This window comes from Erithacus rubecula, assembly GCF_903797595.1.
Source record: "Erithacus rubecula genome assembly, chromosome: 1".
NCBI lineage: Eukaryota > Metazoa > Chordata > Aves > Passeriformes > Muscicapidae > Erithacus > Erithacus rubecula.
This window is the reverse complement of record NC_136658.1, coordinates 23,483,294-23,497,076: the sequence shown is the minus strand read 5'-3', so window position 1 is coordinate 23,497,076 and position 13,783 is coordinate 23,483,294. Positions and strand designations below refer to the sequence as shown.

The window sequence follows — 13,783 nt, the reverse complement described above, 5'->3', positions numbered from 1 at the left end:
TGAGACTTCTCAACAAATCTAGATCTCTCACCATGTTAAATGGATTCTTTTTAGCCAGAAGCTGAAAGTTCTCAAAAATCACTGTAGATTTAACAGAAAAAAAGATGTTGCAAAATTAAACACAGAATAATGAATACATTGACTTCCATTGGACACAAGTCTCCTCTATGTTGAAGCATGTCAGTAATGGTATTAAAGTTTCCAATCTTTGGAAGTAGACAGCCCAAACCAAAATAATTTCTCATCAACCCATTCTTTGCTGTCCCATACATACAGAACAGTCAGTCAGGTTTTACTTCCATAGATTTGTAACACTGGGTTCAATTAAGCATAAACAACAGATCTGACACTTTTTAGGAAATAGATTTCGAGGATTTCTTTTAAGCAGAATTTGTTCTGATCTATATACTATAACACCAAGTTCCTGCTCATAATAGATTGCCTTGGTGGTTTTGTTCTGCTTTGCTTTCCAGAGCAACAATTTCACCCTGACTCTGGTCCTGTCAGAGACCTCATTAGCCAAGCAGGTTTATTCCAGCACAAGAGGTAGCTGGCAGACTCTGGCACTAAGGAACTTGTGGACCAGGACATGGCACTGCTTTACGTCACTGTGGCCATACTTATTGACAAGATCACATGCTTTGGGATACACAAAATTCCAGAAAAGCTATGAATCTGAATGTCTTTGTCCCTAGGACAATAGTCACATTTCAGACTGGGTGATTATATTTTGCCTCCACCTCCATGCTCTTCCAGCAGCTTCATACAAAGACTCCTTCCCTTTCAGTCTCAGAGAGCTGCAAAAGTTGCCTCATGTTTTTTACATATTTGCTGTGTTTTGATCTGTAAATGGCTGTGGTTTAGGCTAATGGTTGACATTAGCATTTCAACTAGTTCAGAGGAAAAAGATTGTTTTCATCTGAAGTTGTCATTGCTGTGATTGTTTCTTGTGTCTTTACTAGTTACTTTTGTTTAATGGAGTCACAAGAAATATTCAGTCTTCTGTCACAGCTGGGACAGGGCATTATTATTTTCCCATCTGAAGATCTAAAATGGGGAGATATTTCACTTCTCCCACTAACAAGCATTTTCCTTCCCAATAAAAAAGAAATTCCAATCCATGACAAAGAAAAAATAGAATAAAAGCTCTTTCAGAAGGAGCTTTCTAATGTTCATAGTAGAAGGACTTCTAATTTTTCTATCTCTTTAGTGAGTTGACAGCTTTTCCACCTGTGAAAAATATGAGTCACAGCTCATGGAGGTACGAGAATTTTTTTCTTACGTTACTACTGTGTAAGTTTTTCTTTCTGTCTCCCAAAGAAGTCTGCCTTCTGCTTGTGGATTGACAGCTCTGGCAATAGATGCTCTTTGTAAACATAGCAACTGTAAGAAGAGGCTCTGCCTGATTTACCCATCTCTCTTTGATGCTCCTGACTGTGAGATGTCCGTGAGTGAGTGCCAATGACCCAGTCACTAGAACTCCACAGTGAAGTGTCAGCACATCTCTGTGGTATTTTGGGTGAGGTATTTCCCCATACAAACACGTGCATAATGGAGAAATCACTTTTTGATTGCCTACAGGCTGCCAGAGAGTGCATTAGAGCTCTTGTTCATACCTTAATATTCTCATTGTGAATGCCAGAGTTGGAGATAGCCTGGAATCGAACAGCCTTGTAGCTGATTTCTGCAGTCAGCTGCTGGATAATTTTCTGCACCTCCTCCACTGCTCTGGAAACTAGGCAATGCCGCCGTTCCACCTGTCAGTTCCAGGAAAGATACTTCATGTTACAGGCAACTGCAGTCTTTGTCTCCAGTGGGAAGCAGACAAATCAGTTTAAAGTATCCTGAAACATTTGTGTCTGTGCTGCACTGGGAATAAAAATTGTTCCCTGTGTATTGCAACCAATTTACTATGAGACAGAGCTGTGAATACCAAAGGGTCAAAATATAAGACTTCTGAGCATTAATTGATATTTCCATGCCAACACCTTTGGATGGAAGGAAAGGAATTCATTACACAGATAAATTTGTTATCAACTACAGCTACAGTCTCAATTCTTTATCCATTTGATGCAAAATACCAGTTACTTCCTGCACATGGTAGCCACTCTCAAAGCCAGGATATGTTTTATTCCAAGAACGGACAGGACACCAAGAGTTACAGATCTGTCCATTGGTCTACCACCATTGGTCAGGTGGTAGATGTATGTGGCATCATTTAGATGCCTACCTTATACACTGAATGTATCCACACTCCATTTATGGCTGAAGTACAGATGAAACTGTACTCCTAGATAGTGAGAAAGCATCTTTCCAAAGCTGGTCCTATTGGGAATTAGATTAAAGGGTTATTTATTCTTCAATTCAAGAAGCAGTAGCATAATGAATTATTGAAAATTATTTCAGTGAAATGTCTGAGTCTTGAAAAGACTGAGGTGCAGGGTGGACAACTCAGAAAAATATAAGTGAACCTGAACATTCACTTATCACTAGAAATGAAGAGAGCATAAGGGGACTGTCACAATCTGAACAAGGAAATTCAACATTAGGGACATGAAGGAACCATATAAAGGACATGTAATATTTCCCAAATATCCTTACACATTTACCGAAGTGAGGAGATTCAGCTACTGTTAATGAAGTTCATGAACATATTTGCCATTACTTATACAACCAGGATTACTTATGCAGAGTGAAATATTGAGACTGTCTACTGTTCTTTTTTGGATCCTATCCTTCATCTCATTTGGTTGCAGCTTTTGGTTTCTTCTTGATTCTTCTTTTTCCTCACCATATTCTACTAAATCTTATTGTTTGCAGGCAAGAGAAAAAAGAAACTAGAAACAGAGTTAATCATTTGGCTAAAGTGAATGATAAAGCACAATCACCACAGTCAAACATAATTGCTACAGTCATTTGTTATTATCAAACACCAAAAGGAAGCAACAGCAAGTCAAAAATTCTGTACTGTGAGGGTGGTGAGGCCCTGCCACAGGTTGCCCAGAGAAGCTGTGGATGCCCCAGCAAGTGTTCAAGGCCAGGCAGGATGGGGCTTTGAGCCCTAGTCTAGTGGAAGGTGTCACAGTCTGGGGCATGGAAATAGCACTATATGATCTTTAAAGGTGTGTTCCAACCCAAAGCAGCATATGGCTTTCTAAAACTCCTGTGTCCTGTTTACTCAGCATCTTCTTCAGCATCTAAACAATGCTCTTTTCTCTTTTAAAAAATATAATTGACAAGTACTTCTTTAAAAGTCTTTTTGGATACCTTTATGTGAAATGAACTATCAGCCAAAAACACTCAAGTATGTTGAAATGTGTCCCCAGGCCCTGGAAGGGGTCAAATAGAATCACTTCTTCACAACAAGGAACCATTCAATGGACTAAAGTGCTTGCCTCACAACCATTGACCAGTGAACAGCAATTGACTAGTACTGACCTTGAAGATGAGCAGAGTTTGAATACCTTCCTCCCTCAGACAACAAAGTTAACAGTACTTTTACTAAGCCTGAATAGCTTTTGGAAGTGGGAAATATGTCAGATAGCAGCATCATATTCCCTTCACTGGGCTCTCATCCACCCTTGACATCTTGTTTCTTTGCTATCTTAACACCAGCTAGTTCTTTATGTTTATATAAGGCTCTTTAATTTCTCTAGTAATTCACCTTCCTCCTCATTCCAATTCATCCTTTTCTCTATGAGCAGTTTTAGCTACTTACATGTGCTTTAAAAAAAACAAAATCACTGAAAGATTTTAGCTGTAATATACTGTATCTATTTTCTTCACCTTATTTTTGTTTATCAACCCTTTAGAACAGTCCAATAAGCTTGTCTTGCTCAACAAGATACCTAATGGTTTCTCCAGCAAGCAAAAATGGTGAATGGCAAAGAAAGTTGACCATCTCTAAGAGCTTTTAGACAAAAAAATAGACTTTTTAAAATGGAAAAGTATAAAAAAGTATAAATGGGTCACAATGGGTCACCTCAAAGACCTAGAGTGCCCTCTGTATGCATTGCTCATGCTCTGCTCTCTCTAAGGGGCACCTGGAAACATTTTTTGCCACCTCCAGTATCCAGGGAGAATAATTCAACCCAGCCTGGCCTCATGTAATTCTGCCTTCATCACCTACTGGCTAGGCTACAGCAATTTTCACAAATTATAAGAGTACACACTAAAAAAAACAGTCAAGGGAGTACGACTAAACACCTCTTTCAATGTGTACTCCCCATTACTGGAGCAGGGATAAAAGAATAATGGACATGTGACTGACAGAGGGTGCTCACTACAATTAGCTAACCATAACTAGTTCCCTAATCACTGGAAAATATAACCTTCCTACAGAAGAGAGGGCAAAAAATCAGAAAACAGAACATGAGTCTCAAGAGCCAAGGCATCAGATACTTCTAGTACCAGCACAGACACATTGGGAGAAGAGACATTGCAAGGTTTTGCTCAACAGTCACTTCTGTCTGGCATTCCCCTTACCAGCTCTAACTTGGGGAACTGTGCCAAAACAAATGCACAAAACCTAAATAACAATGTAAATTAAGGTTTTATTAAGGGAGAAGGAAGCAGGATTGAGATTTATTAGGAACTCTTAGAACATTTGGGTTATCTCTTATTTACCCAGCCACATCCACTCCATATGGATTCTAATTTTTCCTTTGACGAGAGGCTTAAGGATGAAATCTCTGGTATTATTGAGATTCATTGGACCAGGTGGTTGACCTATTTCCAAAAACAGGCAGCATTTGACAGCTGAACTGCCAGAAGGTTAGGCAGCATCACTTTGACTAGAGACTCTGGAGCAGGCAGAAACTAAGAATCTACCAGAGCTGCAGGGTTGCTAGAAAACAGACTTTCAGTATAACCAAAAATATTGGTAACTATGAGCCTCACTTAACTACATCTGCTTCTGTTCCTTGTACCTATGGCTGTCATATGAGCATCTTCCTGCGCATGGCTTCCCTCTGTTCCCTCCTTTGTAACTCTGCTTTTTAAATCTTCAGAGAAGCATTCACTGTTATAGCTCTCTGAATGATTCTCATGGAATCATCTTCCTGTGCACAACACTGCATGCCTGAAGAAAGTGTATTTCTGTGAGAACTTTCATACTTGCCACGAAAACATTTCCATAGAGAAAAAACCTTTCTTACCAGCCCCTTCATTGTAGTAGAATATGTGATCCTTTACAGAAAATAAACACTTTCTGACTTTGAAATTATTTGTCACTTTGGTATCTTGCTTTTTGTTGGGGAAAGCAGACTATAAAACAAGATCTAGCTAAGTACCACCATGAAACATGTCAGTTTTAAAAAATATTATGTCTCACTTAGAGCTTTTATTAAACAGTATTGCTTCACAGAGGATTTTATTCTGGTTTATTTCATTTCATAATGGGGGAAAAACTGAGTGCTGGAATATCTTATAAAATAGAAAATGAGATTCCAGTCTGCATGTGCTAATGAGACAAGTTATTTTAATCATGGTTTATAGAGAAGTATCCTAAGCTGAGGTGACAGACTGATGACTGAATTCTAACAATATCAGTCTGTCTTGGCAGTTCCTACACAAATCTTTCTTAAGAGGTAACGCCTGGTGTCGGTCTTGTTTCAGTCAAGCCAAGACCAACAAACAGGGAGAGAGGCAAGGACCTTTCCTTAGATTCAAATGCTGGCAATTACAGCTAGTCTCACATTCAGGATTCCAGATCAGGAACAAAAATTCAGGATACCTAGAAGAAGAGCACAAGCACCTTGAAAAATTAGGCTACCAACAGATAAGATTCTGCAACAGAAACCTAGAAATCTCTTTAGAAATACAGTTCTCATGAAGCTTCACCCAATCTTGTCTAGAAATGAGAACAGCAGGTGAGCAACTGTCAAATTTGGCACCCTTCAGAATCAAGACATAGTGTGGGAGACAGAAAATCTGGTCAGATAAAGTCTTACCTTGCTCTGGATGTAGATTTCTACATCTTCATCTGTGAATGGTTTCATGGCAAGATGGTCTTTGCTGCTCTTTAAAGTGTGAATTCACTCTTCACTTGTTCACCTGCCTCTGGAAGTAGTGGAACACTCAGAGAGAGCTGTTCAGAGCCTTCTTTCCCTGTGAAGCTCAGGTCACCTAATACCTGTGTGGATGAATAAGAGGAGAGAGAAGCAAGGAAGTATGCCTATTTTTAATAATTTTCTTTTTCTGGTCTGAGGTACAATGGTGACATCCAGCTCACACAGAAAACTAGCTCCAAATATTATTCTCTAAGTTCAATTGTTGTTATTCATCTTATTACTTTTAAATGGTGGATCTTGCATGCAGGCATATGCAAAAATATCCCAGCAACCACTTTGTCTCAGGGCAGATCTGGAAGTGCTTTTCAGATTGCAGTGCAGCTTCAGTACATTCATAATACACAGCATTATTCTCTGCATGCCACTAGTACATCTCTGCCTCGCAGACCTTCACAACATCCTTTCTTAAATGCTCTCAGTTATTCCTTGCTGACTAACCCACTCTTTTTCCATCTGAAAATGCATGGGTATTTTTACACTCAGGTCATTCACTGGGGTTGCAGCCTGCAGCCCCTGCTCCCCTCTCCTCTTATCTCCTCTCTCTCTCTGGCTGTATTGACAGTAAATATTGTGCAGCCTGTCCCCTCCTGTAGCTTGCTTCACTTTCTTTACAGTAAACAGACAGAAAGCTGCCTCTCGTTTCCTGCCAGCAGCTCAGCTAACAACCCCATATGGATGATTCAGAGGCAAAAACAATTGATCAGGCCTCATAGATCCAGTGAAGCTTGGTGGCTTTTAGAAAGAAGGTTACATCAGCATATGGAAGGGAGTGACAGAGTATAGAGACAAGATTCCATGCTGCTACGCATTCGTTATTAATGGAATTAAAGGAAGGCACACTCAGCTTTTGGGTAAAATCACTATTTCCCCCTGGAAAATGAACTTTGACATCCCTTGACCAATTTACTGCCTCTGCAGGAGCTGGCAGAAGGCAGTACTTCTGTGGGCACTGGATGCTATCTCAGGACAACTATTGCTGGTTGTCCTTCATTATGTCCTTCATTAAGTCAAATACAAAGTACATTAATTTAAGTAATTAACTGGAGCACAAATACCTGCAGGACATCTGCTTCTCCAGCACCTACAAAGCAATCCTTTCTCTGCCAGACAGTTACCTTTGTCTTTTTGCTGAAGGACTTGAGGACTCCTTCCCAAAGACAGTGTAGGCATTTACTTCCCAAACCAGCTTCCACTAGAGTTGGGCACTAAAAAAGATTTTCTTGGTTCCCCAGTGTTCAGGGGGTCATATCATATTCTTGCTCACTTAAAGACTTACTGGCTATCTTTCCCCTGAGAGGCCAGCAGTTTATGTGAGCTCTGCTAGGGAAGCCAGAAAAAAAGACGGTCTGAAAGAAGGCAAGCAGAACAATAGGTAGGAATGGAACTTGTAGGAGTAGGTTGGATAGGATTATATCCAAGTAGAGTGTACAGGAGAGGAGATTTAGCCTTTTAAATAGTCAGTTTCCATAAAAGCATGCCCCTAAAACATTAAGTCCCTTTTGCCCCTTCAGACTGTCAGCTGCATATACAGCAGACAGCTTCCTTAACACTCTTGACACCACCACACGTTATTTCAATGCTCGGAACCCCAGACATGTATTATGTAGCAAGGAGAGATTTAAGCGTCTCACCTCATGATAGCTATCCAGAGACATGGTGCTGGCAGAGAGACAAAGTAGTTTTGGTCATTTTAATTTTATATAATAACATACCTTATGTTCATAATCCTTATTATTATAATTCATCCACTATTTCCATCCTACAAGTACCACACATTATGCTACTTATAGGATGGAAAGAGTGCTATTTGGCTGACAGTAAATACTACAACTAATAAAGGCCTTACACCACCAGCAAAATACAGATTAGAGTGGTATGTGAGGCATCAGCCAGTCTTGAACTGACAAGAACTTGCGTTTCACACATGAGGACCAGACAGGACAGAACATAGCAGAAAAGTAGAGGCAGATGGCCATGTGTGAAGAGAGAATGTTACTGTGGGAAGAACCTGCATCAGAAGAAAGGAGTAAAGAGAAAGGACAGTGCAGAAATTGGAACATCTGCAGAGATAAAAGAGGGAAGAATCTAGGCTTCTCCAGTGAGGTCTACTGAGCTGATGTAGTTTCTCCTGCAGAGAAACCATCAGATTGGTCCTTCTCAGGAACCTTCTACCATGACAGTGCTTGTATAAAGTAAGACCAAGTTGAAGAAGAATCTGAGATGGATCCAAGCTCCAAAGGCTGATAAACACAATCTCCTGAGAAAATATTTCCTCTGAGCCTACAACAACTTAATTGCCCAGGCAGACCAGCAAGAGTGAGTGACGAATGGCTACTTCTTTTTCCTCACTCTATAAGTAGCACAGAAGGAAAGCATCAAGAGGATGAAGCCAGGCTCTTCTCAGTGGTTTCAAGCATCAGGGCAAGAAGCAATGGGCAGAAATGGATGCACAGGAAGTTCCACCTGAATATGAGAAAATTTCAAAATTGGGGCTGATTGAGCACTGGAACAGGTTGCACATAGAGGCTGTGGAGTCTCCCTCACTGGAAATTTTCCACAACTGTGTGTATGCAATCGTGTGATATGTAATCTGAGACGACCCTGCTTGAGCTTTTTGCGAAAAGTGCACAACAGCTTAATGGAGATAAAAAGCACTCTGCTGAAGCCAGACAACCATGTGAAGACAAAACCACAAAAGGTCTCTTCAGTTCTAGTTAGCTCACAATCCATCAGATATCACGGACATGAGCACTGTTGAGAGCTTTTGAACTTGATTAATTTGGCAAATTAAACTTCCAAGTATACTTGTTTAAGGACATTCCCATCCACAAGGAGAATGGCTATCTTTTTGACACCTCTGAATCTCTTTCTTTTCTAGTGATTGTTAGAAGTGTCTTAAGCCTCCGCTGGGGTCTGGGCACATTTCTGAGAGATAGTTTCTCCAGACAGTTCTTGCTGAAGCACTGGAACCTTCCTTCCCTCTTTGGTGGTGTCCCTGAGGAGGTTTTCAGTATCACATACCTAACTAGCCAACCACAGGCACCCAAATCCTGCTTGATGAGCATCCATCAATTTACACAGTTCCTCTCAAGCATTTTCAAGCCACAATTCAAATACTTTGGTCTTCTCAAGTCACAGTTCTCTGCCTGCTGATCTTCATAAGATCATAGGAAATGACTTGGCTATATTACATCACTTCATTTATATTATTTCAGTTCCCACTTCATAGTACCTTGTAATGGGAGTTCAGATTGTGGCTAATTTTCTTTGTAACTGCATCTTCATTTACTTATCAGTACTCTTTGAAGAGGATTTAGAAATTTCCGAGTATTTTCAAAAACACTGAATCTGTGGCATATCATTTTCACTCATGCTATTGGCAATATGCAGGACTTAATATGATTTTGGATCTGCCAAACCCTTGTAAAAGTATTCTGTACATATATGCCTTGAATAGTATTAGACTGCCTCTTGCATCTTCTGAAGATGCCAATTACTGATGCTTTCCATGCTTGCTTGGCTTTCCTTTCTTCACTTTCACAGATATGACAGATATCTCAAATTTACAATCAAAAGTAATCTGAACTGTGAACTGCACAACAATAAAGAAATTACCAACATCTTGTAAATAAGAGCAGTAGTATTAACTGCACAAGGTTGTCCAACATTGTGCCTTTTTCAGTTGGGCAACTATTTAGAAAATCTATTCATATGGAATAGTGAGCATGTATTAAAAAGCCTTTGCTAAATCACACAAATGTGTCAGTCCAATGTACCGCTTGTGACTCACAGATAATCCTGCAGTGGTAACAAATAAGTCCTGTTGAAGATGCTGTCTTCCAGATGAAATACAACTCTAAATTTCTAGTTGCTAATGATGACCCATCTCTTCTTGCTCTAATTACCAGAGGCATTAAGTCTGTTGTATTAGCTGAAGCATCTACTTGGGTCAAGACAGACTTCTAAACCAAGTGTTCCAAACAGATTTAATAATCTCTGACAGTTCTCTTGCCTTCTTAAACTGTTGTCCCATTAGTGGATTAAGTGACTGTGCAAAATGAGTAACTGAAGCTTGAATCCCCTGCAACATTTATGCTGTGACAGTTGTTAAGTACCCTTCAGCCTCCATTCAGAGGATAACAGCATAACATAATCAGACTTTTGGGGGGTCAAAAGTTCTGGGAATTTATTTGGGTTTTTCTCCACTTCGTCTTTTAACAAGTTGATATGAGTAAAGGGGTACTTCAATGACAAAAGCCTGGGATTGACTACAGGGAAAAGAAAGTCCTGCTAATTGACTGTGACAGAATCAAAATCAAATATGGGTGCCAAACTGAAATGCTTCTCCACTCATTCCGTTATCAATCACTACTTGGCAGGCTCAAAAATGCTCCGAATGCCTATACTGCTTGTTCTCACTGCCACACATTCTCACATTAGCCTTGGGCTTGTGCTTCATGTCATACAAGTTAAAGGTTTATATCCTTTCCAAACTAAGCACAGCATTGGATCAGGTCCAGTGGCTTATAAAACCTGATATCTTTTTTCCATTTGTGGTCATATCAGACAGATTAGAAAAAGGCTGGTAAAAGACAGCTTTTGCTAGAAATGAGTTCTCTTAACGTGGGAAGAGATTTGAGACCCAAAATTATTTATAACCTGAATTTTTTCAGGCTGCAGTGTAGCATTTCCAAAGAAATCCAGGATCACTAGCTAAGGATATGAGAAATTCTGAAAAAAATGAAGTTATAATGCTGCTACCCACCACCAACCAGCCTCAACCAGAAAATTCATCAGAGTCCAGTCCATTTTGCAGCTGCTGTTAGGCATCAAGCCACTAGACAGCAAACACAAGTCATACAGCAGTGCTTCTAGTATTGCCAACATCACTGGGGATCCAGTGTGGTGATGTGCTCAGGGTCTGAATCCATGTACTAAAAGTTTACTGAAACAGAGTAAGTTCCGTGCATCATAATTTAAACATAAAATATTCCACTAGACCATTTTCAATCATTTCTAAGGATATTTTTCCTCTATGTTTTATCCATCACTAAACTACAGCTACTGTTTCAATCAGGATGCCCCACCATCTTGAAAACCTACCTGCAGCCAACATCCTGCAGCACTTTTATCTACATGCCTAGGTAAAAAGCTGGCATGCCATAAAGAAAATACTTGATACCACTGATTAAAACACAGTTAGAAAAACAGCATCTGGAAAAAACATGTTTGGCAGAAGAACAATGCATCTGGGAAAACATTTAGCACTGGAAGTCCTTTCAGGTGAGAAAAAGCTGCCTCACTTTTGGTCTCACCATAGGTTTGCTGGTTATTTTCAGGTGTCAAGAAAAGGATTTTAAATCTTTTAAATCTAACTTGAGACAGAAGACCAAACCCAAGATTTAAAAGAGCCAAACCAAGAAGCATGCTTGCAACAATGGTCTGTCAACAAGAGGGGCTGAATGAGATTGGATCACTGCATTTCCAGGAGCTGGTATTCTTCTTTTGTGACTGCTCTCAGAGCACAATGTTAGCTTCTATTATTTTTACACTTTGCTGTTGTGTCCAAATTGACCTGATTCAGAACTTATTGCTTGAGTCCACGCCAGTTTGAAGCAAATTGAGTAAATTACCAGTGCTAAGTGAGAACAGTCACTCCAACACAAACTCACTAGGGAAAGAGAAAACCCAAACTGGCATCCCTGTTTATGTGCTACACCCAGTCACTGATTAATAAAAAATGTGGAAGAGTTCACTGGAGCCAGAGCTAGAAACTAGGTCTCATATATCACAGGCCAAGAACAGTTATACACCTGTAAGATCTATTGCCTTCTCTTGATCAAAACACAATTACTGCAGAACAAACAGGTCAGCCTGAGCAAGGAAACTGAGAAGGGTTCCCAGGCCCAAAAAATCCTAGTCCCTGGGAGCTATTTTAGAGTACTGGAAGAAATAGTTGTGTGGGAAGAGAATGAGATTAGGAAAAAAGAAAACAACAAAAACCCCCACAATATTAACAAAAAAAGAAGCAAAAAATTTCATCCCACCCAAAACAAACAAAACCCTACAGAAAGACCCGAAAAGAGTGAAGACAGCTGACAACCACATTCTGTCTGAACTGCATGAAAAGCTGATGTGTTTTTGTATGATCTTGGTTAGCAGTACTGCCAATCTGCTATAAAAGCTGTCTGATCAAACTCCTAAGATTGCCACCCTATACACAAAGGTCAAAGATACCAAACTCCCCAGGTGATCCTTGGGATATGTCAACTTAAGGACTGTATTGTGTCCCAGGGCTAACATGGCACTGTAGAGAGAATGGAAAGGAGAAGCTGAAGAGGCAATCAGGTTTAAAGGAAGATTTTGCCAATATACCTGTAGAAATGTCTCAAGAAAAGCACAGGGGAAGGTCCAGACAACTACACACTTTGTGTAGGAAGAAAGCAGGGGAGGAGAGTCACTGGGACTCTGCAACGTATGGGCCCAGAGGGAAACAATTACCATGAGGGAACAATTACTGTTCAATGAGAACACCAGCAGAGGTGAGAAATAATGTGTTTTTTATTAGAAGTATGATGTATGCACCACAATGCAGACCAAGATAATCAGCAAACTAGTGAGAATAAGCTTTGTCAGAATCTCTACAGAGACTTCAGTCAAGTATTTTCAGAGAATTTCTGGACAGATTAGATAATGGCCTCCATAGCTACACGCTTCAGGCATTGGAAGATGAGCTAACAGCCTCCAGTTCAACCTATGTCTGGCTAATACATATGCCATTCTTTTAGTCTGTAACTTCTGCAATTTTGCCATCCTCAAGAGCAGGCAGCAGGAGAAATGAAGCAAGCAATTTCATTCTTAAGCAAACACTTCCTCCTTCATTTCAGACCCATAAAATTATACAGCGTCAAGCTAATTCCCATAATCAGCTGCCCAGCCCTTTCCACTTTATTGGCTGTTTTGTGTAGTCAAAGCCAAACTGCCAAAGGGAGAGGGCCAATCATTTGTGCTGTATCTGCTCCAGGCAGTAATAGGCCACAGGACAGATATTCAGGGCTGAAACTAGTTAAATGCAGATTAAGGGCACTGAAAACAGGAATAGAAGAGGAGAAACAATAGTGGAATAAAACCACTGAGAATATGCAGAGCAAGTTGCTTGGCCAGGCTAGTGAATATGCAGAGCAAGTTGCTTGGCCAGGCTAGTGCATGAATGAGTAAGCCATTTCTCTGTTCCTTTGAGTTTTCATGGAAGGAGGGAAAAGGGCAGATGGGCTTCAAATGAAAAATGAGGTGAATAATGCTACCAGTTGTCTGGTGGGAGAGGGACAGTTTGGGTCAGGAGGGAAGAACAAAATTCACAGGAGCACGTTATTCAGTTTATGCTACCAGGTACTTCATGAACTGCCCTCTAACAAAGCAAAGGGTGGCAGAGAAAACAATCAGATGGCAGTTTAGAAGAGAGCACTGATCCCTATTCCCGACAGTCACTTTTTCCAGATTCTGACAGTATTTTCTTTGCCACTGGACAGGGGACAGGAAATGCAGTCAAGCTATTTATCACCTCATTGCCAGATAATGAGGACAAATGTTCAAATTCTGCTATTCCCTGACAAGATGCTTTGGCAAGAGCACTGAGGACAAGGATTATGTTCTTGAGCATTTGCATCCCACTTTAGAAAGGGTGTATAAGAGAACTACAGCTCATGGGAACT

The 13,783-nt window shown here is 40.2% G+C and overlaps 1 protein-coding gene across 6 annotated transcripts in view; it reads right to left on the bottom strand.

Moving 5' to 3' along the window:
- Positions 1–13,783, bottom strand: part of MAB21L3 (mab-21 like 3) — a 54,804-nt gene that overhangs the window by 32,008 nt on the left and 9,013 nt on the right. For 5 of the 6 annotated variants that reach the window (XR_013774264.1, XR_013774265.1, XM_079305816.1 and 2 more), the window contains exons 2-3: positions 5,952–6,060; positions 1,617–1,757 (exon numbers count right to left, since the gene is read on the bottom strand). Coding sequence is in view for 4 of the 6 variants with exons in the window: in XM_079305816.1 (XP_079161942.1) it covers positions 1,617–1,757; positions 5,952–5,999 (189 nt within the window). In the remaining 2 variants the exon portion in view is untranslated. The remainder of the gene's footprint in view (positions 1–1,616; positions 1,758–5,951; positions 6,061–13,783) is intronic. The other variant, XM_079305818.1, reaches the window with a different exon arrangement.